Below are 25805 nucleotides of genomic sequence, written 5' to 3' on the forward strand. Positions count from 1 at the left end.
CACATACCCACCTTTGAGGGATCAAAGAACCTACCATTCTGTCCCTGATACTCCCTCCCTTTGAATTTGGATTGGCTCAGGCCCCTCCTCCTTGTTCAGGTTTTTGTGGGTCTTTGGAGGACTCCTTCTGCTTTTGACCTTCTTTTCCCCTGGTTTTAGACCTGGCATCTTTTGGCGTGTTTCCCCTGTCTTTTTGCTTTTGACCTCCTGGTTTTTGCGGAACTCTGGATCATGTTTTTGATGGTTTAGTGTTTCTGTGCACTTTAATACAGCTGATCAGTACTAAAGTGCACGTGCTCCTACGGTAAATTGTGTTATAAATTTGTGTTTCCATGCTTGGCTTATTTTCTTTACTCCTACTTTCCTAGTACAGTGAGCTGTGTGTGTCCAGGGCATTTAAACCAAATGCTGCTAGTGGACCTGCAGCACTGATTCTGCCACCCACACCAGCAGCCTTTCAAAGTGTTCTCAGACCTGCCACTGTGGTGTCTGCGAGCAGTTTTTCCTGCCATGTCGACCTGGCAAGTGCACCCATCTGCCATGCCCTAACCTTCTCTTTTCTCGCATATCAGACACGCCTAAGGGTTGGCCCAAGGTACCCCTGTGGGCAAGGTGCTGTGTGAGGGAAAGGTAGGACATGTACTGGTGTTTGTTACATGTCTTGATGGTGAAATACTGTGCATTTCGTTTTCACAGTTGAAAGGCTATCTCTCTCATAGGTTAACATGGGTGCTGCTTTGTAACACTTTTACAAATGTAGCTTGCCTGGGGAAGCTGATAGAAAAGAGGAGATTGGTATGCCAGAACTCAGAATCTAAAAATGCATCTTTTAGTAAAGATGATATTTATATTGTGTGTTTGGAAATACCTCTTTTAGAAAGTAGATATTTCCTTTTCTAACCATCCATGTGCCTCTGCCTCTTTGTGTATTCGCTGTCTGGGTTTTAGACTGACGGGGCTGGTCTGTGCATTCACACTAGACCGGGACACAAAGGGGACTGAGGTGTGTCCTGCATTTCCTGGGTGATTCATAGCCATGCTGAATAGACCTGAAGGATTTAGAGTAGTGGGAGGAGTTGTTACTTGCCCCTGAATGGACTGTGGCTGCCTTCCACAATGCTGTCTTCACCTTCTGGAAGGAACCAGGCCTGAGCCCGGCAGAACTGGTTTATGTATGTCAGTAGATCTTTGTTTGCGCCAACTTAAAATGGAAATGTGGTATAAATATTGGGGCCCTGACCCCAGAACTTTCTAACTTTTTGGGGGATTATGTAACCCTCTAAGAAGAAGAGCTGGAAAAACTGTGAGGAGAGACTACCACTTTGCTCTCTGGTTTGCTGTGTTGGCCTACAGTGGCTGCTTCTATCTTGGGCAGTGAATGGTCTGAACTGAACTTTCTGCACCTACTTCAGGTAGCCCCCTAGCTTTACACAAAACCCTAAGCTCAGCTACTCTGAGTTTAGTCAGTTTAGCCAGCTCCATGGTATCCCTAGTTTTGGGTCACAGTATCTAGCACAACACACATATAACAATTTTGGAAAAATCAAAACAATGGATTAAAAACAGTTTAGTGCTAATTCCAAAAATCAAACTCAAACATTTTGCTCTAAGGCCCTTTATAGGATTTTTAAAACTTTAATTCACTTTACTGAAAGGTGTACTTTTTAAACACAAGTCCTCATCCACATCCTGAACACCAAATGTTGGAAAGTCGATTATTAGTAGTGGTAAATATGAATCTACCACTGGCAATAATGCCACTAACACAATACTCAGAATAGGTCTCAGAAAATGATTCTCATGCTCAGTCCTTGGTAACTTGGTTGCCAGCAGGCAGGCTTTACTTCAAAGACAGGCAGGTAAAGCATTTAAAAACACCAATTCAGTAAATAATTAAAACACAACACACAATAAAAATCCAACATCAATGTATAAAAATAGGAAATATTTTTCTCTTTAAATGACACCAAAACAAAACAAATCCAATGTCGGGAACCAGAGATATGAATTTTTAAAGATGAAACGCTTACTAGTGCTTCGAAACCAATAGTGCCACTTCTGGACATGTGGACGCCTCAGCAGAGAGGCAAGAGCTGACTAAACCAACCTCCAGGATGGCTCCTCTTCCCCTGGTATTTGCACATTGCTTCCTTAAGCCTGAGATCTGGCTTGGTTCAAAGAGTAGGGGTGTAAATGAAACTGGCTTCTCCTTCCTGTCTCCTCCTTCATTTGAAGATCATTGTTTACGCCCCATCCCCCTTGCTCTGGCATTCCTATGTAGCAGAAGCCTCTCCTCCCAGATTGGCTCCTTCACCCCAGGGGCTACTTATCACCTCATCAAAGCAGCCTAGCTTATTCACTTAACTCTGAGCAATCAAGACAGGCTGAATTTTGACATACAGATAAGAAAGTCGTTAAACCTCTTGTCTGTACATTTTAGGATAGATTCATCAATAGCATATTGTTTTTGTATTTATCAATACCATTCTAGTGAGTCCTTGATTTAATATTTTCAGGTTTTCCTAGTGGGAATTATTATTTAATAACGTCTTGTCCTGTTTACCTGCGTGGCTCGGGATCTGCAATGGGAAAAATGAACTGGGCAATTTTTCCAACACCAGGGCTTATAAAACATCTTTTATAAGGACCTTGCCTATATCTACAGGACCCCCCACCCCTGGAACACCTATGGGAGAATTTAGGGGTTCTGAATATGCCAAAATATTGCAGATCCTCACTCCACAGTACTCCTAGCATAAAATTTGATTTTGGGAAGCACTTTACTGCAACGTGGGAAGTGAAATGTGCAATTTCACTAAACCCAAGGCATATAAAACCTATTTTATAAGGGTCTTCCTTATAAGTACCTGACCCTAACCACTGGGACACCTATGGGAAACCATGGGGGTACCTAATATACCAAAAAATTGTAGTTTATTAATTTGTAAGTGCCCCAAACACCAAAGTCGAGTTTGGGTACAATTGACATGTTAAAAGCAGTCATGCAATACAGGGCTGCTTTTAAACTGACCTCAGGCCTCAGCAGTGCACACATGCAAGTGCAGAAAGGGCTGCAGGCCTCTAAACTGCCATGCCCTATTATACACTAGGGACTTATAGGTAGTTTTGATTCTCCTGCACTATTATGTACAAGGGCCTTATAGGGGAGGTAATGGCAATCAAAGGGGTACCCTAACCCATAGTGTACCCTAGTGTATGTAGGTATTTTCACTGTATTCTAAAGTTGTTTTCAGCAAAGATCTGTACCTGGGTCTGGTTAGGCAGAGCCCTGGACAGTCAGAATCAGTTACCACGAGTACCAGTCAGCAAACAAAAATGGGGGGTGTCCAGGGCACAAAGATAACTTTGCAACAGACACAGTATATGAACGGGAAACAGTCTGAACAATGAGGGCAGAGCCATATGTGTTCCAACAATGCAAGTGCTACCATGCTTGCCTTAACTAGGCAGATGCCTTAACCATGCATATGTGTGGTTAAGGCAATGGTCGGTCTAGATGCACGGATGGGGGGGCAGGAACAAGAAGCTTCGGGACAGAGGCCCGGCGCACACAGGTAAGAGGGGCTGGGAATGGGTTTGGAGAGGGAGGTCGTTTTTAGGGGGGCGGTTTTAGGGCCGGGGGGGGTCAGGCTACTTTTTAGGACTATGGGTTGGTTTGGGCTAGGGTTCTCGGAGTCTAGGGCTCAGGGCCCATTTTAGTTGCATGCATATTGGAATTGGCAAGATTTGGCCTGGATTTGGTATGTTTTTGACTTGTTTTGGCTTACTTTTGCTTGTTTTTCAGTGGGCGGGGTGGGGGGGTCTTTGGGTTATAAGTCATACCTCTTGCCATGATTCGATAAGGATGCGGCATGCTGAGGTACTTGGGGATAAGTGGGACTATTGTTCCTCCAAGTTTCAAGAGGATCGACGCAATAGAAGGGGTCAAAACACATTTGTTTGTGACGGTCGGGTTTGCAATGTCATCCAATGGGCCGGTTTGGGGGGTTGGTGAGAAATGCTTTTGGGGGGGTACGATTTGCCCCAGGTGAAAGCGGCTTCTGTCACCAATGGCTAGGAATATCTACTGTACCTCTGATTTTTTGGGAGGAAATCCATCTACGGTAAGGGTAGTTTTAGGCCTAGTTTTTAAATGGGAAATCACCTGTTTTGGGGCCCCTGAAAGGAGCGGTTTTGGACGTTTTCGGGGTATGATTAGAGGGTATTCCAGGTGGTTCCTAGCGGATCTGCTTGAATGGGCGAGTAGCTTGGAACCTCTAGTTCTGATTTTACCACACGTATTCCTTTAGAAAGCAAGTCTTTACAACGAATATCATTGTAAAGGCATGCGTGGTATATGAACGCGTGGTTAAGACGCATTTGTGATTGGGACCGCGTTGTAGAGCCACACGTGGTTCAGCCCCACGTGCCTCTGTCATACAACCTATATGAACTGATCTCAGCGAGGGGTCATGGTTTTCATAAACATGGGGCCGTCTATCCTGGTCTCCAGATTGCAGGTAGCCAACGTGTTTGGTTTATCCCCGCCCCACACGTCTCAAAGAGTAAACCGGTGTTGCCCATGAACATTTACTTATCTGGTTGTATGTGTATTAAACAAAAAACGCAATCTAAAGAACAATGCTCAGATGAATCTTCTTCATCAAACTTTTATGATGATTTTTTCCACCTAGAATGGTTATCACCAGGCTGAGAATCCAACCTGATGAAAGCCCATCTTGTTGAAAAAAAAACATTTCTTTCAGCTTGCAGTTTAGTTTCTTTGCTGTTCTAAGAGGCGTTCCCACCCTTCACCTGCCAATCCCTTCAGCTAGGTTAACCTTTTTGTTGTTTATTTTTGAGAGGGTTTATTCCATCCACTTAAACCTTCAAAACCTCTCATTAAAGCTGCCTTCTGCGCCTCATTTTTGTTTGTTATTTTATAAACATTTATTCATACAATTCCTATTGCAACTGGAATTGTAAGTACGTTTTTCTCCAGTCCCAGGAATCAATCCCAGTAACAGGTATTGAAAGCTATGCCTAGTATACCTTTTCCACAAAATCTTTCTGTTTTCGTTGTTAAATGTATTTTTTCCCGGTCTAATTTCGCCAGGCTGACAATCTTCATTTTGGATTTTCGTCATAATGACAGAATTTCATTTGTGTTAATTTTCTGTTATGTATCTTAATGGTTGTTTGCCGGGTTCTTAAAAAACGTGTAAAGCTGTTTTAGAGATGTACCATATATCCGCCACACGTTATATATGGAAAACAATATATATTCCAACAGGTTGATGACTCTTCGAGGGTCGCGTGTATGTGGAAGGGGCAGGCCTATGCCAAGCTGAAACCTAACATGTCACTGACTCATCTCCAGCCACACGAGAAGCTCAAAGGGGAATCTGGCACGTGATTTCTTGCCCCCATCCTGACAGAATGTCTGGAGCACTGGTTTACTATAAATTTCCTTGACATTGCTCAACAAGTGTTCTTCTGCCTGTTGAAAGAGTGCACGAATACACATGTGCATCCCCTGTTCACACCATTGCTAGTGAGTGAGTCCTCTTGCTGTGAGTTCAGTCAAGTTATAAGAAATGTAAAAGGTACTTTTTTGTGGACCTTCCCTCGCCCATGGGTGCCTTAAAGCAGCAATTTAACAGTGGACTGGTTCCACTACACTTGTGCATCATTAAATATGTCAAATCAGCTTTAACCGCTGCACCATCCACAATTACATTGTGGCCTACACATCTTTATGAAACTACATACCAATATGTTCTTTACCACCACAATCAACACAATACTATTGCCAATGCCTTTTCATTACCAGCTCCAGTAGTCTGAAAACCCTAAACTCAATTGCAACCCTCTGCCCTAACCCCTAATTAGAACCCTAACCATCTAACACACACCTTAACTCTGATTCCCAACCTTCTACCCCAACCCAAAGATTAACTTATTCTAACCCAGTCCCACAGACCCTATCCCAAACCCTCATCACAACTACAAACCATAGCCCCCAACTTAACCAATGTATATCGGATAATGTCAGGGGGACACGTTCCAGCTATTCAACAAAAGAAACAATGCAACGGTAGACACATTAACCAGGCTTGAAATGCGGTATGCAAGATCTATTTTATTGGTCATGTGCAGCTTTCAAGAGGATGTTTCATTATTTTACTTTACAAATATTCCCAGAAATGGAGTTTGGAGTTTCTGCACTGTCTTATTATTAAGTCTGCTGATGAGTCTGGATGTGTTTTCTGTTAAATAACAGCGGGTTCTTCAGAATATTGGTGCTGGTCGATGAGCCCATCAGTTCTCAGCCTGGTCATTCCTGTTTAGGAAGGAGGTGATCTTATCTCTCATGCCCCCTTCAAGCATGTCCAACTGATCCTGGATTTGACGAGTGTATGGATCCAGATTCCTCTTCATGTCTTCAGCTCTCTGGATGATCATTTGTTTTAGATCCTCTCCATATGGGGAGGCTGACTGGCTGAACTCCTCGATCCTCTGGTTCACCTTCTTGTTAAAGTCTTCCAAGTAGGGTGATAAACTCTGCCCAATGTCGTCCAAGTGAAGTTTCTCCTTGATTTGGTTGGTGGAGGAGAGTATTTGCTGTCTCACATCTTCCACATTGACAGAGAACTTGGTTCTCATATCGTCTATGTTTGTCTGCATCTGGAAGGCCATGATCTCAATCTTTTGGTTGAGGTTTTCTTGGACATTCTGTGCGTACGGTGTCAAATGCTTCTGCAGCTCCTCAATGTTCTGCTCAATCTTCGCCAGGACCTCATCACTGTAAGGGCCCAGGTTCTTCTTCATCTGCTGCGCTTTTTCACTGATCTTTCCCTGAAGTTCCTCAGCGTACGGGCTAAGGGCCAAATGCAGGTTGCCCACATTTTCTTGCAGTTTGGCTTGAAGCTGTTTGGCATATGGTGAGAGTTCAGTCTGGAGGCTGTCCATCTTTTCCTGGAGTTTGGCCTCAAGATCCTCAGAATATGGCTTGATCACTGCTTGAAGGTGGTCCACATTTTCCTGAAGCCTGGCCTCTAGCCCCTCAGCATACGGAACGAATGCTGCCTGGAAGTTATCCATATTTTCCTTGAGTCTGGCTTGAAGCTCCTCAGTATATGGGGTGAGCTGGAGACGAAGCTCCTCTGCATTTTTCTGGACACGAGTGCCAAGTTTCTCGGCATATGGGGTGAGCGCCTGACGAATCTCCTCTGCATTTTCCTGTACTCGACTGGCAAACTCCTCAGCGTATGGAGTCAGCTTCAGCTGTAGCTCCTCAATGTTCTTGTTAAGCTGCTTGTGGATATCATCTGCATATGGTGACACCTTCAAGCGTAACTCCTCCAGCTCCAGGTGTATCTGCTCCTTTAGTTTCTCTGAGTCTTGGGAGAGCCGTGCATGGAGCTGGGCGGTGAATGGAACGAGCTGGCTTTGTAGGTGTGCAGCATAAAGAGGAACATCTTGGAGATTTTCTTGTAGGAGGGTGCTAAGGAAAAAAAAATCAAAAATTGATCAATATTACTATTTTAGATGAAATATCCTATATGTTATGTATATGACAGCTAACCCTTTTTTCTCCCCTTTCCTCTCTCCTCTTTCTCCAATATCGGTGTCCTAAAATTTCTTGCATCAACCACAAAGTCCATAATAGTCTTAAAAGTGTCTCAAGGAGGTCAATTCTCTAAGCATGCACTATACACGCATTTTGCTTAAATACCTTACTTAGTGAGTACAACAGCCTGGTGGGTTACTCAATTTGGGCATGGAATGGAGAGAAGCTAATAAGGGCATGGCTTGGGTAACAGTATTGTAAAAAGTAAAAGCTCTCTGTCTGTGTAGGTGAGGATGTTGTATAGAGAAGCACTAATACCTCTTAGAACATAACATTCAAGAATTCTCCTTATACAGAATCCCCCCTTGTGCCCAATGTTACCAGTCCCTTGAATTCATGTACTGCTATGTGTTTTGGGAAGCAGTGCCCAGAAGAGTGCATTCACAATAGGCCCATGTTCTTACCTTTGGGATAATTGGGCCCTGGAACCCTGTGATCTTATGCACGTTGCCCAAGAAAATGGACCGTTAGGCTCGGGCTGCGAGGCAAAACCAAAGTCTCAAAGCTGGTGTGAGCAGCACTAGAGGTTAAAGAATTGTGATATAACTAAAAGCCCCCTGTCACTGCTGAGGTAAGCAGAAAATAGCAGCAAAAAGGTATATGAAACCCATAGTCTTCAAAATAAAACTAGGATGCTATGAAAGCTGGAACAGGCATTTAAAGATGGGAGACATGTTAGATGAATACTGTAGAGATACAATAAGAAACCTCAGAACCTGTGGCCAAAAGAGCAGAGGTGAGGTTAAAGATTTCAATAGCAGGGGCATGGCTTGGCACCAGCCAAGATGGCCATGTACTAAGTGAGCTCCCTGTGACCCAACCTTTCATCCTCAACATCCAACACATTTTCTGACCCTGTCCGCAGTAAAACTACACCAGAGCATGCCACAGTGAGTGGTGGTCTGGTGCAAGTAATTATTTTCTCCCCGCTGATTGTGGACGGGGAGAACCGCCTCGTGTCGTAGGCTGTAACTTGCCGATCAACCCCAATGGAGGACCACATAGCTCCCCGGTAAGATCCCCAATAACCAGAGGTGAGCGCATAGGTGGGGGGTCGCCTCTCTGGCCCCTCTGTCTTTCCCCAGATGGACTGGTGCGATCTCTTAGAGGCAGACTGTGGGACTGCATAGCCCACGGCCTGGACAGGCGGTGGATGTGGCCCACGGTGCGGCCCGAATGAGTGAATGAGGGGTTAGAAATGCATCGAAGATTGGGGATTACATGGCAAAGAGAACAGATTGCAGAGAAGCCCTGGGACAGGTGTGAATAGGGGAGGGGCATTGATCTGAGGATATCACAGGGCTCCCCATTTCTCATAACGGAGTGCACAGCCTTGCCGGTGCTGGTGAGAGGTGGTGGCTCAAATAGCATACCGGAGTGGCACCAAGGGGTGCACTGCAAAGATGGAGAGATACAGTGGGGGATTACAGCCATGTGCCTAATAAGCTCAATTGATCTGTCTGGTTCTCTCCTCTCCCCGGCCCTCCCCTTTCATGCCTCTTCTCCTTTGGGGGCCTTCCCTACAAGACTTTTGGACTGGTGAGATGGGAGCACAGGGAGCCCAGCGGAGCCAGGTGGTGCCCTGCAAGTACCTGAAGAAAGATTCTTGATGCAACTTAAATGCACTGACTGAGGAATCACCTACAGGGCTTAGACGATGCTATGTGATGGGGCGCTAAGCTCTGCTTGGGCATTTAAAGGTGCCTCAAGAAGCTGGACCTGATTTGACTGGAGGAGGCAGTGGCTGCGGGTAATTGTGAGGCGCGGTGGCTCTGCCCTTTCGGCTGTGATGGCCCACTTGTACGTCATACTGATGATCCAACTGAGACGTGGCATGACAGGAGATCAAACAGGGAACTCAAAGGGGCCCAAATGAGGCTCAACAGTAAGGAGCTGTGGCGAACCCTAACCGAGCGACTTGCACTTGCGGTCATGGGTAGAACACGCTGGTGATGGAGATACAGGCAGAACAAACAGAGACGACAGAACCCTCTCTCAGTGCCATCATGGCTGCCTTAAGCGATACTCAAGGGTACCATTGAACCAAAGTTAGATTCGGTGACTGTCAATGTAAATCTCTTCTAACTTCTATAGGAAAGTCAATGATGCACTACGGCAACTCCTGTGGGATTGGGGCAGTTCAAGAATCGCACTCAGCAAGCTTCAGAGAGGGGTATATGAAGAGGGTTTGGTAGTCCAAGATATACACAAATATTACTGGTCGGCACAATTGTTAGTAATAAACGACTGAGTGTTCTCGGTCAGTACTGAGCGTGCGTACCCTGTGGAAAAGGAGGCCATTGGTACTCGGGGCTGCTCCTCACTGCGATATTGAAAAGGATGTGAGGGCGCTCTATCGTTTCATACACAGCTGACGGTAAGGACATGGTGAGAAGCCACTCGATTCCTGGGGTGGGATGACAAACTGACAGACAGCGCTCACTTGGGGGACAGCGAGCTTCCGCAAGAGGTTCTGGATCTGAAGGGGTTCTCCAACCAGGAACTGATAGGCATTGAATACCTGGGGGATGTGTGGAGAGGGCAAGCATTACTCACATTTGAGGCTCTATGGCAGGAGTATGGAATGGATGAATCGGAACATTTTAAATATTTACAATTGGGTCACGCTCTTAGGCACCACATACTGGAGATGGAGCAATTACCAAAGTTGGCACCTTTGGAAAGATCGTCTCCTACCGGACCCCATGACAGAGAGGGCGGTGTCCTTAACCTATAAGAACCTGAGAAATAATTCCCTGACTATCTGCAGAAGCCACAGGAAGCGTGGGAGGGAGACCTTGGACTTATAGAAGAGGAGGATTGGTTGGAGGCTATCCAAAGTCCCAGATGGCCATACGAGCTCTGTTCCGCCTCATCCAATAGCAAATACTCCATTGATCATCCTATTCCAGTACACTACTGCATCGCCTCGGGAAGTGCGACACCATCCTACATCCCAGGGGTTGTGGTGAGACAGAGTCCTTTTGTCACATGCTCTGAGAATGTCTGGAAATACAATGCTACTGGAGGGAGGTGGTTCAAATTATGGCCAAAGCCACTGGACTCAACGTGCCGCTCACAGCCAGGTGCCACCTCCTATGTATAAGTGGCGGAGAGGAGTGGCATAAATTCCCAAAAATATGCCTTACATTGACCTCTAGGATTTCCTAGAGAACTTTAGCCTGGGCCCGGGGGGTGAGTCGGCTGCCACTCATTACAGGATGGGAAGCTGATGTAGACTGGTGCCAAAGGGCTGAACATGTGGTGTACCAGAGTCAGGGCTGCCCAAAGAAATGGGAGAAAGTCAGGGACAGCTGGTGTACATACAGGAAATAGAGGGAGCCCTCAAAAAATGGGGTGCCTGATACCTTGGGTGTGGAACTGGGGTTACTGTTGAAATTCCATCATAAAGCGTTGCTAACAACTGTCGGCTCAATTCTTATTTAATGTATCCTAGTGGTAATGCCGCTCGTACTGTACTTTGTTCTTTTATTATGTCTATTCTGTACACGATAACCCATTTATAATTACTGAAGCAATGAGCAACTTAAAATACTTAAAAAAAGAAAAAAAATCAATGGCAGACAAAGGACAAATCAGAACCCACTTAAGGCTCTTGAGGATGTGAGTCGGGGTATGAGACTTTGAAGACGCTGCCTAACCTAAAGCAGGAAACCAGTGCTCATGAAAGCTGCCGCTAAAATCTACGTTCTAATCCCTAAAAAGAAAGACAGGGGGATAACATTCAAGCATGGAGTTTTAATAACAAGGATTAGCCTATGTGTGTCCATCAAACGAGCTTTGCAAAGGCATTTCTGAACAAATGAGCTTAGAAAAGAGATCTAACGATGACGTTAAAGAAAGACTGTAAGTCACATTAAAAAATGTGAATAGGGTTTGAATGCGGCATTTCCACAACTAAAACATGTATTTATTTTCAGCAGGGGGTCTTCGTGGACGGTCCCAAAGAAGAGCAGTTGCTAGAAGGTTGTCTAACAATGGACCATAGTGAAGGGTGATAGGGTAGGACCGAGTGACATTCAACAATGGGGTCTTATGAACCTCGCTTGGTGGAAGGACTGCAGGTAATAGGAATTCGAGCTTCCCGGCTCTTAGGAACGATTTCCAATAACTGTGCTTGACTGGGGGACATCTAGAAATGGGCCAGGTGGTATGGGTGCATACGACCGTTTTGTGTCTGGATTCCTAACAGTTTGACTAGGTTGAAAGAGGTCTGGAACAGGACGCGGTTGAGGGACATACAAGAAAGGAGCTTGTTGGTTCCATATCTGACAACTGGCCTTGGTCATAAGAAGTTGAACAGGGGGATGAGGCTAATGAATCTGTAAAAATAAAGCCAGTGTTGAGATTTCAATGGTTAGGGTTTATTTAAAGATGTTTAACCATGGGGCTTTAAGAATCCGTAACCATGTCACAATGCGGCTTATCCTAAGAAACTGTAGAAAAATATCTGTAGTGTAAGTATCTACAACAATAGGGAGCAGTGTAAGGATTACCAACAATTTGGCTTGGAGTAATCATTGTAAGCAACGGGACTTGCACGAGGGATAGTGACTGGTCATTGATTTGGTGGATTTTTTTGGTTGTACTGTCAGACAATGCTTACTTGAACTGTTTGCTGATTTGCGACTCCTGGATCTGTTGCGCTGCCCGCTGCGCGCTGCTGTGTAGTTCCTTTAAGTTATCCCAGAAGCCATCTTCCACCTCATCAGTGCCCACATCTGTGCAGGACCCTGTGGGAACAATAAAGAGGAACAAAGGCACTTGAGAAAGAATCCATACATTATCTGTTTTATGAGGACCACCAGCCTACCGGTCTTTTTGGAGTACACTTCACCAAGGGACAGTTCCACAATAAGGTTGCTACAAAGTCTGTCTTGTGGATCCATAATGAACGGCACAATACAGCACAAGGTTGCATTCGATGGGCTCAAAAAAAGCCTTATTGCAAGGGCATGGGTGCACCCACAAGTCAAAATATCATTTTACCCATGGCTTCGAAAATCCCTTCACCACAGCAAATTTTGCACTTTCTGCTGAATTTCAGGCCAACCTCTATAATTACATATCAAGGATCAGTGCTGAATAGTTTACATGTGTGAAGGATGTGCTGAAATGGACCAATGGGGTTATGGATGTGAGATACCCATTGACGTTGCTTGCATTTACAGGGAGCTTTGGAAGCAGGATGGAAGACACGATAACTTTGAACCTTTGGAATATCCATGCGAAGGTATATTACCTGCCCTTGCCAGGATGTAGAGCAAACTAAATGCTACCCCTGGGGTGCGGTATGTGAAGGTGCCCAGGAACCACTCGGCTCAGACTTTAGATTACAACAGGTGGTGTTTTCTGCATCCGCAGAGCCCACCCAAGGACGGAAATCTAGGCCTTCGCTATCCTCCTCCCTTTAGAGAGAGGGCGAGATGGACTAGAGGTTCAGGGATGTTGAGCATTCAACCAGAAAACAGGGGGCATATTTACAAGTTAAGTGGCGAAGCATGTCGTTAAGCAAAGAAGGCTAACAACACGCTCCGTCACTTCAGAAAATGCAGGGCTGCACGATATTCACTAGAATGTGGTGTAGCCCTGCATTTTCCCCTGCGCTGGCACTGAATTTAGCTGCCTAGCGCCAACACAGACACCCATGACCATAGTGCATTGCAGGGGAAGATTGTTTATGTGCAGGAAGGTGTCCCTTTTTCACATAAACAATCTTTAAATGCTGTTTTTGGAGCTTCTATGTGAGCTGCTCAAGTTGCAAAACGTCATTTTTAAACAAGCATTTGCAATGCAATAGGTCTCGCATTTATACGAGTTTGAGCTATTGACATTGCAAATAACAATGCCTTTTATTTTTGTTTTCGTTATTAAAACATAAATATGAAAACAAAACTAAAAGCCATTGTCATTGACAATGCCAATACCTCAAACACACGTAAATGCGAGACCTATTGCATTGCAAATGCTTGTTTATTTTGAGCGTAAAAGTCATCTTCGACTGTCACCGAGTGAGCAAATCGAGTGATACCAACTGACCCAAGGGAGTGTAACGCTAAAAGAAACAATCTCTAAATTCAGCAGGCAGGCAAATGCATACAGATGGGCTTTGCATTAGCATCATTCCACATATACTTTACATTAGTGCAATCTGAAGGCGTGGGAAGGCAAATTGTATTCACTATAATAAACAACTTAAGCAAATTATGGATAACATTTACCCTTTTGTCATAATTTGTCCAGTTACAACATCCATAGAGTACTGACTTTTCACTTGCAGATTAATTGCAAACAAGTTATTGCTACTGAATGTATGCCACTGTTTCTGGTGTACCTACAGACTAAAACCTGTGAGTGATAAACTGGACACTGTGGGGGGAAAGTAATTTTTATCCACAGAAAACAAATTAGTTAATAGCTTCTAGGCAGAAGTGCTTCACATAATCCAAACTAGAAAAGGACATTGTCTTGGCATTAACCAGGCATGGAAAGATATGGAGAGGTGCTTTACACGCTAATTGCAAGGTCGCATTTTAATGTTACTTCTAATTTTATAATTAAATGCGCAAAAGAATCGAGCTCAGTCTACGAGATGTTATCCTTGTTCTACTTCAGTTTAGTACCACCTTCGCCTGACCGCACCAACATGGCGTGTGAATTTGGTCTGCCTGATCTGTGCGCAGATGCAGTATGGGCACACTCGATGCGCGTGCGCAAGCCAATGACAGGTTCTCGTTCGGCCGCTGAATGTGTTCTGCTGATCAAGAGAAAGCATCACTAGCTGCAGCCGCGGCAGCGTTTGCAGCGCATGGGAAGCACGATAGGAATACCAAGCCCGTTGGAACCGATGCAGTGATAGCCTTCTCACGCCCGTGTATAAAAGTGACGCTTAAAGGACTTGGTCTGAGCTTGGTGTGACGCTTTATTATGCTAACAGGGAGGTGATGGATGTATTAGAATTCCCAGCCTTAAAACAGGTAAGGGTTAATGCATTTTACTGATTGCTTGTCTCATAAGTCTATTTGAAACAACTGTCTTTGGTCTGTTCTTGCTGGCATATGTTATTTTGTCTTGGATTGAACCTGTGCTACCTCTGCTGTATCTATAGATCAGAGTGTTACGGGACTCAAAGGGTTTCAGTACTTGCACATGTGTGCATGTTGCTTTGCTTTGATAAACGTGAAACTATCGGCGAACGGCATGAAGTGGAGCAGGTATAGGGCTATTCGTCTGCGTTACCTGGGAGGTGAAGTCAGGGCTGCTACGATATTGTGACCTGCTAGGGTTCAGCACAGATGTGCAATTTAAAGACTTTCACTTCCAGAAATCATTGAGGGGCACGTTATGCATAGCGTACTTTGGTGCCGAAGGTGCTTAAACTGAGGGCACATCTTTGGTGTTCTCATAGGGATTATTATTCAGCAGGCATACGAGGAGGAGGTTAAGCCTGAACACAGAGTTGCTCGCGCTAATGGAGGACGAATAAATGCGAGATTCTCATCCAAAAACCTCGTTTAGGACCATTTCCTCCAGTACCTCACTTCACCGGAGCATTTCACCGCCTCGTAGAATTGCAATTCTAGACCGCAGCTGTCCATTGAGGCTATGCAGCACTATATTAAACTTGGCTGTTTCCTTGACCTGCATTTTGGGAGACGTGTAATTCCACTCTGAAATCCATGCAGCATTTTCCCAGCATTGTCCTGCAGAAAACGCGTCTGCTTCCTGACGTTTATAAAATGCTTAATGCATATTCCAGAAAACTGTACACATGTAATATTCCTTTAAATACGTTTTAAAAGTTGGTTGTTACGTCCCATCCTGCAAGTATTGTGGTCAAGGGGGAGCTGTGACATTTATGGGCCAGTTTTAGTTTTATGCAGGTGCTCGTTCAGTTCCCAATTAAAACGATGCCTGCCTTCCGATTGCGCACATTAACAAACAGCATTAAGAATTAAGTGACTTTGAAGTAAATAGAAAACGAGGCCTATTGCATTTTAAATAACATACACAAGCTTTGGCAAAGTGATGCGGCCGCAAAAGTGAAAGTGATCGCGATTACGATCGCGTGCTGAGGAAAGACACATGGCGCTGCGCGCGTGCACGTTCACGTGCACTGAAGCTTTAGGCCACGTCAGCACGTTGAAAAGCCTGTATACAAAATGTCTCGGCCAGTTCAGCGCAAGCGCTGGATCAGGCGAGACCTAAAAAATGATTGTTTATGTGCAGGAAGGGACATCGGTGTTTGGCTGTTTCCATGTGTGCTGCGCAGCACACATAGAAACAGTAAAAACAAGGAGAAAATAAAAATTTCTTCTCGTTTTGCCAGGTTAAGAGCAGGCTTTCCCTGGTCTTTATTTTGGTGCTGCCCCATATTTACGCCACCCTTGCAAAATCAGTGGGTGTTGCAGTGGAACGCCCACAGCAACACTCATTGCCCTCCCCTTTCACGATAAGCATAGTGCGAAAGGGGGCCTTATTACAAGGCAGCGTTAAGCCACGCTGGGGGGCATATTATCAAGGGCTAGCAATATTTTTATTGCCGCGTTTGCGTCCGTTTTCGGACGAAATGCGACGATAAAAATATCGCTTTATTTACAAGAGCACATTAACGCATGTGAAATGGGATTAGCGCTGGCTTCAACATCGCATCACCTTGCATCACTAATGAGATGCAAGGGAGGTGTGTCCCGTGAAACAACATGGGATATTATCGTTAACCCAGCTTCTCTCTATTTACAAGTGTATCGCTAACACGCATCGCGATATTAAAATCAGCGCTAACCGGGTATTTTGCCGGTTTGTAACGCCTGCTATTTTTCTTACTAAGCCATATCTATAATGGGAGGTGGATTGTTATGCTGAGTCCACGTCTCTCTATCTACAAGGTTTTCCCTAACGTGGTTTTCTATCGCTGGAATTCCGGCGATTTTCACCCTTTCCGCCGCTTTTGCCTGGATTTCTATCGCCTCGGCGATGCGCATTGGTAATAGTGCGCTAACCGGGCGATAGATTTTGGCAATAGTCTACGTTAAAATTTTACAAGCTAATTGCGTACAGCGATAAATATCGCTGCCGTTTGATGATATGATCTTAACGCTGCCTTGTAAACAAGGCGGAGGCTCTATCACCACCACAACGTCCTGAAAAGTGATGCGTGGTGGCGATAGGGGCTTGTAAATATGCCCCCAAGTGCTCCCGGTACGGCTTCCGCTCTTGTCCGATTGAGTGACCCTCGGTAAAACACCATCCCCTGGTGCCAAAGTGGTTGCTAAATAGTGTTAAGTGCTCTGCAAATAAAGCTGACGTCATAAGCCAAGGATTCTGCTGTTACCTGTAATGGCCAGGAAGGCCAACACGACGCCGATGGATTTCACAAACATCTTGAGCTTCGAAAGGAGCTTCGGGGGGTGGAACCTGTGAGAGAAAATATTGGGTTTAGCACAAAAGGGGAGAGGAGGGGCTTAGAACCGAAAAGGCTGCCAGTTGCCACGGATTGGGTGGGTGAGGGGCTCCCTTTATGCCGAGTTCCCAACATCAGAGCCACGAATCCCTCCATCAAACACCTCAGTCTGGTGAAATGCCAACCCAAGCATGTCTGGGAAGTTGCTGCCTGAGGTCTGAAGCCCCCACTGTACAAGGCAACGTCTTTAATGCCCGCATCCATCATCCTGGCCCGTCAGGTATCAACTCTTATCACTGCTGTATCTCAGGCGGCCCCAGCCATTCCGCTCACTCCATTCCAGTGTCTCCCATCTTCAGCGTGTTCACTGCCAAGGGGTCACCTTTTAACCATCGGCCTTTACCACTGAAGTGTCTGTGGTGCTCGGTGAACCCTACGCCCCCCTGTGCCAGACCAACCCACCTTAAATCACGAAGATGCACTGTAACATGCCCCAACAACAGCCTCTCCCATAACTGCAATGTCTGAGCCCAGGCACCCTCACGCCTCATTAAACATCACTCCTCACTACGGTGTCTGAGGTGCTCACCTGTTACAGCCAGCACCCCGACTCCCTGAAGTGTCTATGGCAGTGCTTAATTTGAACCGGTGGTTTCCGGTGCTCGGCACCAGCACTTAATTCTCAAAACTGGTACTTATGACAGCCCACCACATGCCGGTGCAGTTTGCTTATTTTGAGATAAGCCCAGCAACAGAGAGTTTAATACCTCAAGAAACATTAAGCATGAATAATACCTGCCACCCATGCCTTTCTTGTAACTCTGGGTGGCCTGGAATAGTCTGAATTGTCACTCTTGTGGGAGTGTGATGGTTAGTAACTGTGTTGGTGCTGTCATTTGGCAGTGGGTGGTGCAAGCTGCAATGGCCTCCGAGAAGGGCCCTGGCACGCATTTTTTTTTTTTTTATAAATTAGGCACTGCATGGAGCGCTGAGCCCCCCACAGCCCCCCACTCAGCAGCCCCAATCCCTAGAGGCGACGGTCCTCTGAACTCACAGCCCCTCTTCCCTGCAGTGTATCATAACCCGCTCAGCTGTCGACTTTCACAGCCCTCTCAGCTAGAAACCTCCAGCACTGAATTGTGTCTGTGGCTTCGTTGCCCCATCCTCCACCGACCCCCAAGTCAGAAGCCCCTCTCAGGGCAGTGCCACTTCCGGTTATATGCCTCCAGCCCTTAAAGCAGCGAACCTCACCTCTCCTGTACCTGAAGTGCAGATGTGCACCTCCTCGGACAAGAATAGCCCCGCACCACAATATCTGGGTCTCTGGCATTCACCAGACCCTCGCAAGCCCCTCTTCCACAACTCACCTCTGGAGTCTACACCTGCTGGCTGGCCTCTGCTGGGACCAACCGCTTGTGCCTCGCTGGTATTTATACCAGAGTAAACGCCCTCACCTCTGGGTACAGCGCCCAGAGGAAGACCAGAAGGCGCCGCTGGACTTTAGACGCGGGCAGACGTGTCACCTGTGGACGATGCCTTGTCTGCTGGTGATGCTGCAGCCCTCGCCGGTGCCCTCAGTGGGTGACGCGCAGGGCACTGATCGCCCTGACTGGACTGCAAACCAACAGCGGATGGTAATATGTGGAGCACACGTCCCACATTTCACCGATCGATCTCAAAGTGCGAGCTCGACCCTCTTCCCTTTTACAGGGGCCACCGCATTCGATTTTATCTGCAGTCAATTTTAAATTCCGTCCTAGCCTTTGGAGTGATAGAATGCTGCACATAGCGACCAGAAGAGGCGCTGTAAGGAAAGCACGAGTGTCCAAATTACATATACAATAACAGGGCTAATTTTTTCCGTAAATTAGACAGTTTATTACTTTGTAGTCTGTGACGTCAGAGGGCAGAGAGGGCAGGCTACAATGAGCAGACAATGTATCTTGGTGGGTGGGTCACAAGAAGGCAGAGTGGAGACTGAGGGTTGGGGCGAGACATAAATTAGTTGATTAATGCAACATAAGGGGCGAGGGGTAAATGATAGAACAGTAATGCATGAATGTCTTTTGTGCATCGAATGACCACGTGGCGAGTTGGGGGAAAGAGGGGTTGGTCATGCATTGGTGAGAACTTCCACCAGGCCCTGTGCTTGGTAACAATGGATCTCCAGTTATAAAACCCTACAGTAGCAGGAAAGCCTTTGGTGTCCCAAGCCAAAATAACCCTTAATCTACTAGTTTGACTTGTTTGCAGAGGGAGGGGGCGGGGAGGGGGTGCTTACAACTAAGACACATCTGGAGGGATAGGCGAGGGTGTCCATATAAAGTGTAGTGGTCACCCCCGCCTTTTGCTGCTAGATGCTGTGGTAATTGATCTGAAAGTGTGCTGGGCCCTGCTAACCAGGCCCCAGCACCAGTGCTTTTCAGGGCTCGGCTAGTGAAGGCTGCGCTTGTGCAGTGTCGCTCGCGAGGTATAATGACTTGGAGAAGAGGGGCTTGAACCCGCCCCTCTTCTCCCCTCTTCTCCATTGGCTGGCCTCTTGAATGCTGGCCAGCCATTGGAGAAGAGGTTCGTCACTCCGAACAGGCCCCATCCTTTTCGGATTCGGGGGCGTGTTTTTTGCAACTTTTCTAATTATCTCCTCCAGCCAATGGCAAGAGGAGAGAAAAGAAAAACACGCCCCCGAATCCGGAACCGCCGCTGCCTTTCTCCGAGGCATTTCTGCTTCGCCTCGGAGAAAGGCGGTGGTGTGCTTGTTATTTAATGCACACACAATGACGCGCATCTACCCTGACCGAGGATCGAACCTTGGACCCCTCGATTCGTACTACAACAGAACCAACCACTCGACCGAGCCAGCGCCTCTCCTCACCTGCCCCTTGATGTCTCTCCCTCCGGGCGCCCGCTACCTCGTCATTCCCGTCAACAGGCGCGTGCTTAGCTCCTCAGCGTCTTCGCAGCGCTAGAGTCTGTCGCTCATTTTAATGTTTGACTTTTCTTCCGGCGCTACGTGTAGGGATTTGTACTGTAGAGTATACCTCTAGTGTAAATCCTTCCGCTGCGTGCTGCAGAAAGCAGCCATTTGTCAAGCGGGCACCGCCGATGACGTCACCGGCAGATGACTATCTGTAGACTTGCGTCCCGGGGCAGCAATGCCTGCGCCATGTTTTCGTCTTCCCTCTTTCATCTGAAGCTGTCTGAGAGTCATTGACACCTGGACCTCAGCTGCCGTAGGCGCCCGGCAGCAGGGCCAGCCCCTACCGCCTCTACCTTCAGGCCCTCCGCCCTGTGTACCCTCAGCTGCTCGGCCTTTGTTAGGACAGCTGCGCCCGAGGAAAGGTCAGTTTACACAGAGAGTGTCGCGGGAGGGGGGAGAGGGCTGGAGGGCTGGGGCATGTGGGGTAAATGAATGCAACGCCTGTGCGCTCTCCTAATGCTACGCCTGACCCAGACACCCTGGGCTATTTCTAGCAGACCTGGCAGAGGTCACTGGGCAGAGAATCGGAGAAGGGAATCTAAAACCGGTGCCTAAAACAAGCGTGCGTGTGGTACGGATGCCTTCAGTGCCGGAGACCATGGATTCTCCCAGAGAGATGTGCGGGGGGCGAGCGGCAAATGTAATGACCTTTTGTGTAAATTCGGACGTCTCGAAGCACCAGTGACTGCGCTGCAGGAGTGACCACGCGCAGGTCTGCGCCACCTCTTCACGGTACGCATTCCCCAGGCAGCGCTATTGTTTTACCTCCCTGTCGCCAACCCCCCTCATGCTGTACATCTCCACTACAAGTCACCCCAGGCGCTCCGTCATAACTCAGTCATACGGGGCACCTCGTGCGTCACTTCTCTCTCCTCCCAGGCACCTCCATTGTTTTACCTCCCTCGAGAGTCATCTGTACAGACCCCAGGCGTTTATTTCCTCTCCACAGGTCATCTCCTCACACAACTCTCGTTGCAGTTTTCTGAGGGTGCCTGGAGCTGTGTGCATTGAGGTTACGCCCGCAGCAGCGCCATTCTCGTCTTGCTCCAGCCTTGTCCTTGTCCCTGCTTGTTCGCTTCTGTGTGATTTGCCAGTTTAAAGTGGTTTTAGTCCTTCATTATCATACAGCAGGTGATGTTTTTAACACCCCTGACCCCCCTTCCTTGCCATCCCTTAACCCTCTGGCCCCTGCTGGCACCTATCAACAAAACCATCATCTGCGTGTGGTAGCTAAGCCATCCTTGATTTAGGTGAGCTGGGGGACTCGAGGGATGTTTGTGTTCAGGGGCCAGTGCCTGCTCATCCAGGTACTGACCAGTGACCACAAAAGGGACCCCCTGCTGCCTCATTTAATTCACTTCCATCAGCAAGGGCGCCAAATGTCTCTCCGCCCAGGCCCAGGGCGCTATCTTAGCAAAGCTCCTGCTGAACCACTCCAGCGCCAGCCTCCCCAGCCACCTCTCCTGATGTGCCTTCCTGTCACCCCAGGCACCTCACATCACACCTTAACTAACAGTCATACCAGGCCCATCTTCTGCGCCACTTCTCTAGGGCAGGCCCCCTCAGGTACCTCTAGATGCACATATATGAGCCCCTTGCACTGCCGTGGCATCACTTTTTATGACGCTTTGTCTGCACAAACCAAAAAATCATATTTATGAGGTCACGCAAAGGCCACTTTGTGTGGTTTTGAAGGGCCTCATAGATATGGGATAAAACAAGGCAGTGCAAACGGTTGCGTTGCCATACTCTGCGTTAGGTAGGCGTTCCAAGGGCATTGCAGTTATTGTTCCCACTCAACACCCATGGATTTTTACGCTTCCCCAGATTTACAAAACCATGAAAACCTTAAAATGAGGAGAAACTTTATTTCTCCTCAGTTTTGCCTCTTTCCATGTGTGCTATATTCTGCGACACACATAGAAAAAGGAAAAAGTCTCCCAGGATTGTGTTTGTGGAGGAAGGTGCCCCTTCCTGCACAAAACCATCCTGCCAACAACACAGGCACCCTTGCACCATGGTGCAAGAGTCCCTGCATTGGCGCTAGGCTGCCAAAATGGCGCCAATGCAGGGGGAAAGGACAGGAATGCACCATATTGGATAAATACGGTGCATTTCTGCCCTTTCACTTTGACATAGGGCAGAGAAGCAAGGTGGCTTTATGCACTGCCCTACGCCAAATCCCTGTAAATGAGGCCCCTAATGTATTACATCTTCTTTAGAGGTTTCCCACGTTCTTGTTTCACCTCACCATTGTAAATTGCTGTAAGTACTTGATGTGTCATGTTTTCACTATAAGCAGTGCCACTGGAATTATACAGCAGGGGAGGACCAAACTATGCGGCTGGGTTGACTAAATTATGTGGTAAGAAAAAGCAAATTATAAAGCATAATGCACGCACATTTTGTGATAATATTGCTTCATTATTTTGTAATTTTGACTCGGGTTCAGCCTATCTGGGCAAAAGTTTAATATCATTAGTACCAGTCTAACACCCAATACAGTAATAAGCAACAGAAACAGGACCAGTCAACCTTTGGAAAGGGCCTTCCACTGTGATGCAGCACGTGTCGCTACATGTTTAGTAAATTTGATCAGTTTGAGCTAGAAACTATTTTTTTTGTTAAAATCTGCAGATTATTCAGGAGATGGTGGATTATGCGGCAAATACGAAAAATCCATAAATATGCAAAAAATGCCACAGCTGCAAAATCACTTAATTCCACTGGTCCCGCATATAGCCCACCGACGACCTCGACCATTTAGGTAGCCAAATTATATCCTATTGAGCTTTTCCCAAAAGAGCGGTTTCCATGTGATCTCATGAAGTGACCATTCAAAGACATTATGTGGGTGTTGACCTTGATGATATTGGGTTAATACTGCTGGTTAACACCAGCCAAAACTCTGCTCGCAAGATTGATTTAGAGACTCAAGATTTACTGCCCAGCCAGGTAAATGGGTAAATGCATTGACCACTGTCTGCAATGATGCAATGTTTTTTTGCAGGAAGTAATACAGGAAGTGCTTGGAGTAAATATAAAAGGCAGGATAATATGTTCATCTTTAAAGAGGCAACTTTACTCAGCTAACAGGTGATGCATGTACATGATTGTCACTGCATTTTTTCCCTTTTGCCATGCTGCACAGCATCGGCTATGTTGCATACTATTGGTAAAAAAACATAGGCGCGGCATAATCCAATCCCATGTGGAATATCTGTGCTGTCTTGGGTGGCAGTTCAGAGTGCTGGTTAAGTGTTGTGTTGAAGATTTGTGGTGGGGGTTATGAGCAATGCCAATAGCTCTAACTTTAACAATGCCGTGACCATTGCATTGTAAATGCTTGTTTAGGTCTCGCCTGAGCCAGCGCTTTAGCGCTGCTCTCGCGAGAGCTTTTGTAAAAGGGGGATCTGGAAGTGCAAACTAGTGCTTTTCAGGCCTCCAAATACAGTGCATGTGCGCCGGGCGCGTGCACCATTTGGCAGCCTGAAAGCACTAGTTTGCACTTTCAAATCCCCCGTTTACAAAAGCTCATTTCGCGGCCGCTTTGATGAGAAGATCAAAGCGGCCGCGAAATGAGCTCACCATTTGCCATCCCCTCCCTTATCCCACTTCCCTCACAATGGCGACAGCTTGTTATTTCTCGCTCCTGAATTGAACATGTTGCTGCAGCACGGGTTTCTCTGTTCTGCAGTTCATTCTTTTTATTTTTTTGCAGTTTTTGTATGGCGCGAACTCAACCCGAAGGGACTGGAATGCTTTACGTGAGAACCCGTTACATTACACAAGGACGCATTCATTTGGTGGGGGGTGGGGAACAGCACGGAGAGATACAGTGATTTGTTCAGAACTACACGCTCTCGAGCTGATGCCGAGACTCGAACCTGGTTCTAAACTCGGCATCTCTAGCCGTTACGCCACACCATCGCCATCCAAATTCTCATCTTCCCTTTTAAAATCGCCTGAAAGGGCCACTGCTCTTTCCTGCAAAGTGCCCTTCTCCCTCTCTCTGCATTTCCCTACTCCTCTTTCCTGCAGTGACTGGTACCCGAGCCACGGTCTTCATAAGCGGCAGTAGTTAGGACCCAGAAGAAAGCGTTCTGCCCTCTGTCGGCTTCTCCCTTGGCATCATATTATCCAGGCAGATTCGCTCTGAAGCATATACATTGGTTTCGCGCGGCCAATCAGAATACTTCATGCTTAAAAAAAAAATGACTCAGAATTATAAAATGCGATAGCTGAGCCCTTCTCCTCTCCCTTGTGTGCAATGCACTGGCCTAGATGCAGCGCAAGAGAGCTGTGGTGCCCGTACCCCGGGGCACAGCTCCCAGTATGTCACTCGGGTTTTAGACAAGGCCAGTGGCATGAAAGTCGGATTCATGTAGGGCTAGCTACAGTACGTCGCAGTAACTTAGTAGAGACGTCACGTGAAGAGTTGGGAGTCACAGAATATAGCAGGTGGCACGTTTCTAAGGTGTATGAGAATGCGTTGCACGTGTGAAAAACAAAGTCCATCACTGGAATTATGACTCTAAGGGCCCATTAAAAGGAACTATATTATGACATTTCAACACGGTCATTAGAGGCAATATTGTGGATGGTTTTAATACAGAAGTCCGAAACCATCGTGCTGAGAGGTAAATTGGACACGGTTCATCGAAGAGTATAAATAGGGCTTGAGGGTTATAAATGATGGAGTAAGGTAAAATGCCCAGTTCTGTAGTTAGCCATGAATAACTGCAGTCTGTTGACTATAAAACACAGCGTGTCACTGCTGATTTACCAACAATCTTAAAAAGTAGCAGCAAACATACAGCAGCAAGCAAATGTGCCCATCAACACATTTCCATAAGAGTTGCAAAAGGTAATATAGGTCCCATCTTTCTTTTTCCCAAGGCAGCTTTTTTCAATGTTCATTGTGAGCGGGACTTTCCGAAATTCTGTTTCTTAGTTGGCCCTCTGTCTTGCCCACTGGTACAAACAGTGCAATATTCCTCCTTCCATCTGCATTTTTCCTACAGAACCCTAATCCAACCAAGCAAGAAAATAAATTGACAAGAGGCCATGCCTTAGTTTCATGGAGCAGAATTATACACTATTTGGCTGATGGAGATGTGCGGCCCCGACAACTTACCCTGCTTCCAGCCGCTCAGCTGGAGATAGCAGTCGAGGCGGAAGACTGGCTTTTCCCGTTTTCAAGGGTTTGTGTAAGTAATTAGATGTCCTTGGAATTCGATGAGTTGCAGCTTTCCCTCCAAAACCTGCACATTACACTACAAGCTGAATAACGCATAAATACGTCGAGGTCTACGTAGTATTTATTAACTTCTAGGAGGGAGCAAGCACAGTAAGAACTGTTCGGGTTGTCACACCGACGTGGAACTAACTGTGGCCAGTACCGCGGTGACGTGGAAGGGTGGGAATGCTAATTGAAATGTTTCGACAAGATGTAGAAAGAAAACAAGACAAGCCCGGCGGAGTGTGGCGCGCGTGCTTGGGGGCGGGGGAGCGCATTCCAGGCGGGGGAGCGGACCCTTTTAAGTGCTCCCAAAAAGCGGATTGCATGGCTAGCACGCGCACAATCACGCGCATCGTGCCGCCATGCAATCCGTTTGGCATCGCACTTCAAAGGGTCCGCTCCCCCGCCTGGAATGCGCTCCCCCGCCCCCAAGCACGCGCGCACCACGCTCCGCCGGGCTTGTCTTGTTGATAAGCAAGGAGAGATTAGTGATGTGCCCACAATCACAGGGTGTTGAGCCCACGCCGAG

At 46.8% G+C, this 25805-nt stretch overlaps 1 protein-coding gene across 1 annotated transcript; it reads right to left on the bottom strand.

Annotated features, from left to right (window-relative positions):
- Window positions 1–6122: 6122 nt before the first annotated feature.
- On the bottom strand, window positions 6123–18470 carry LOC146861413 (uncharacterized). The gene is made up of 4 exons (XM_085645714.1): window positions 18425–18470; window positions 16989–17071; window positions 12261–12387; window positions 6123–7507 (listed from the first exon to the last, which is right to left on the bottom strand). The coding sequence occupies exons 2-4, from the start codon at window positions 17035–17037 to the stop codon at window positions 6322–6324; spliced, it is 1362 nt and encodes a 453-aa protein (XP_085501840.1). The 5' UTR covers window positions 17038–17071; window positions 18425–18470; the 3' UTR covers window positions 6123–6321.
- Window positions 18471–25805: the final 7335 nt, after the last annotated feature.

Source organism: Triturus cristatus, chromosome 3_1, assembly GCF_964204655.1.
Source record: "Triturus cristatus chromosome 3_1, aTriCri1.1, whole genome shotgun sequence".
Taxonomy (NCBI): Eukaryota; Metazoa; Chordata; class Amphibia; order Caudata; family Salamandridae; genus Triturus; species Triturus cristatus.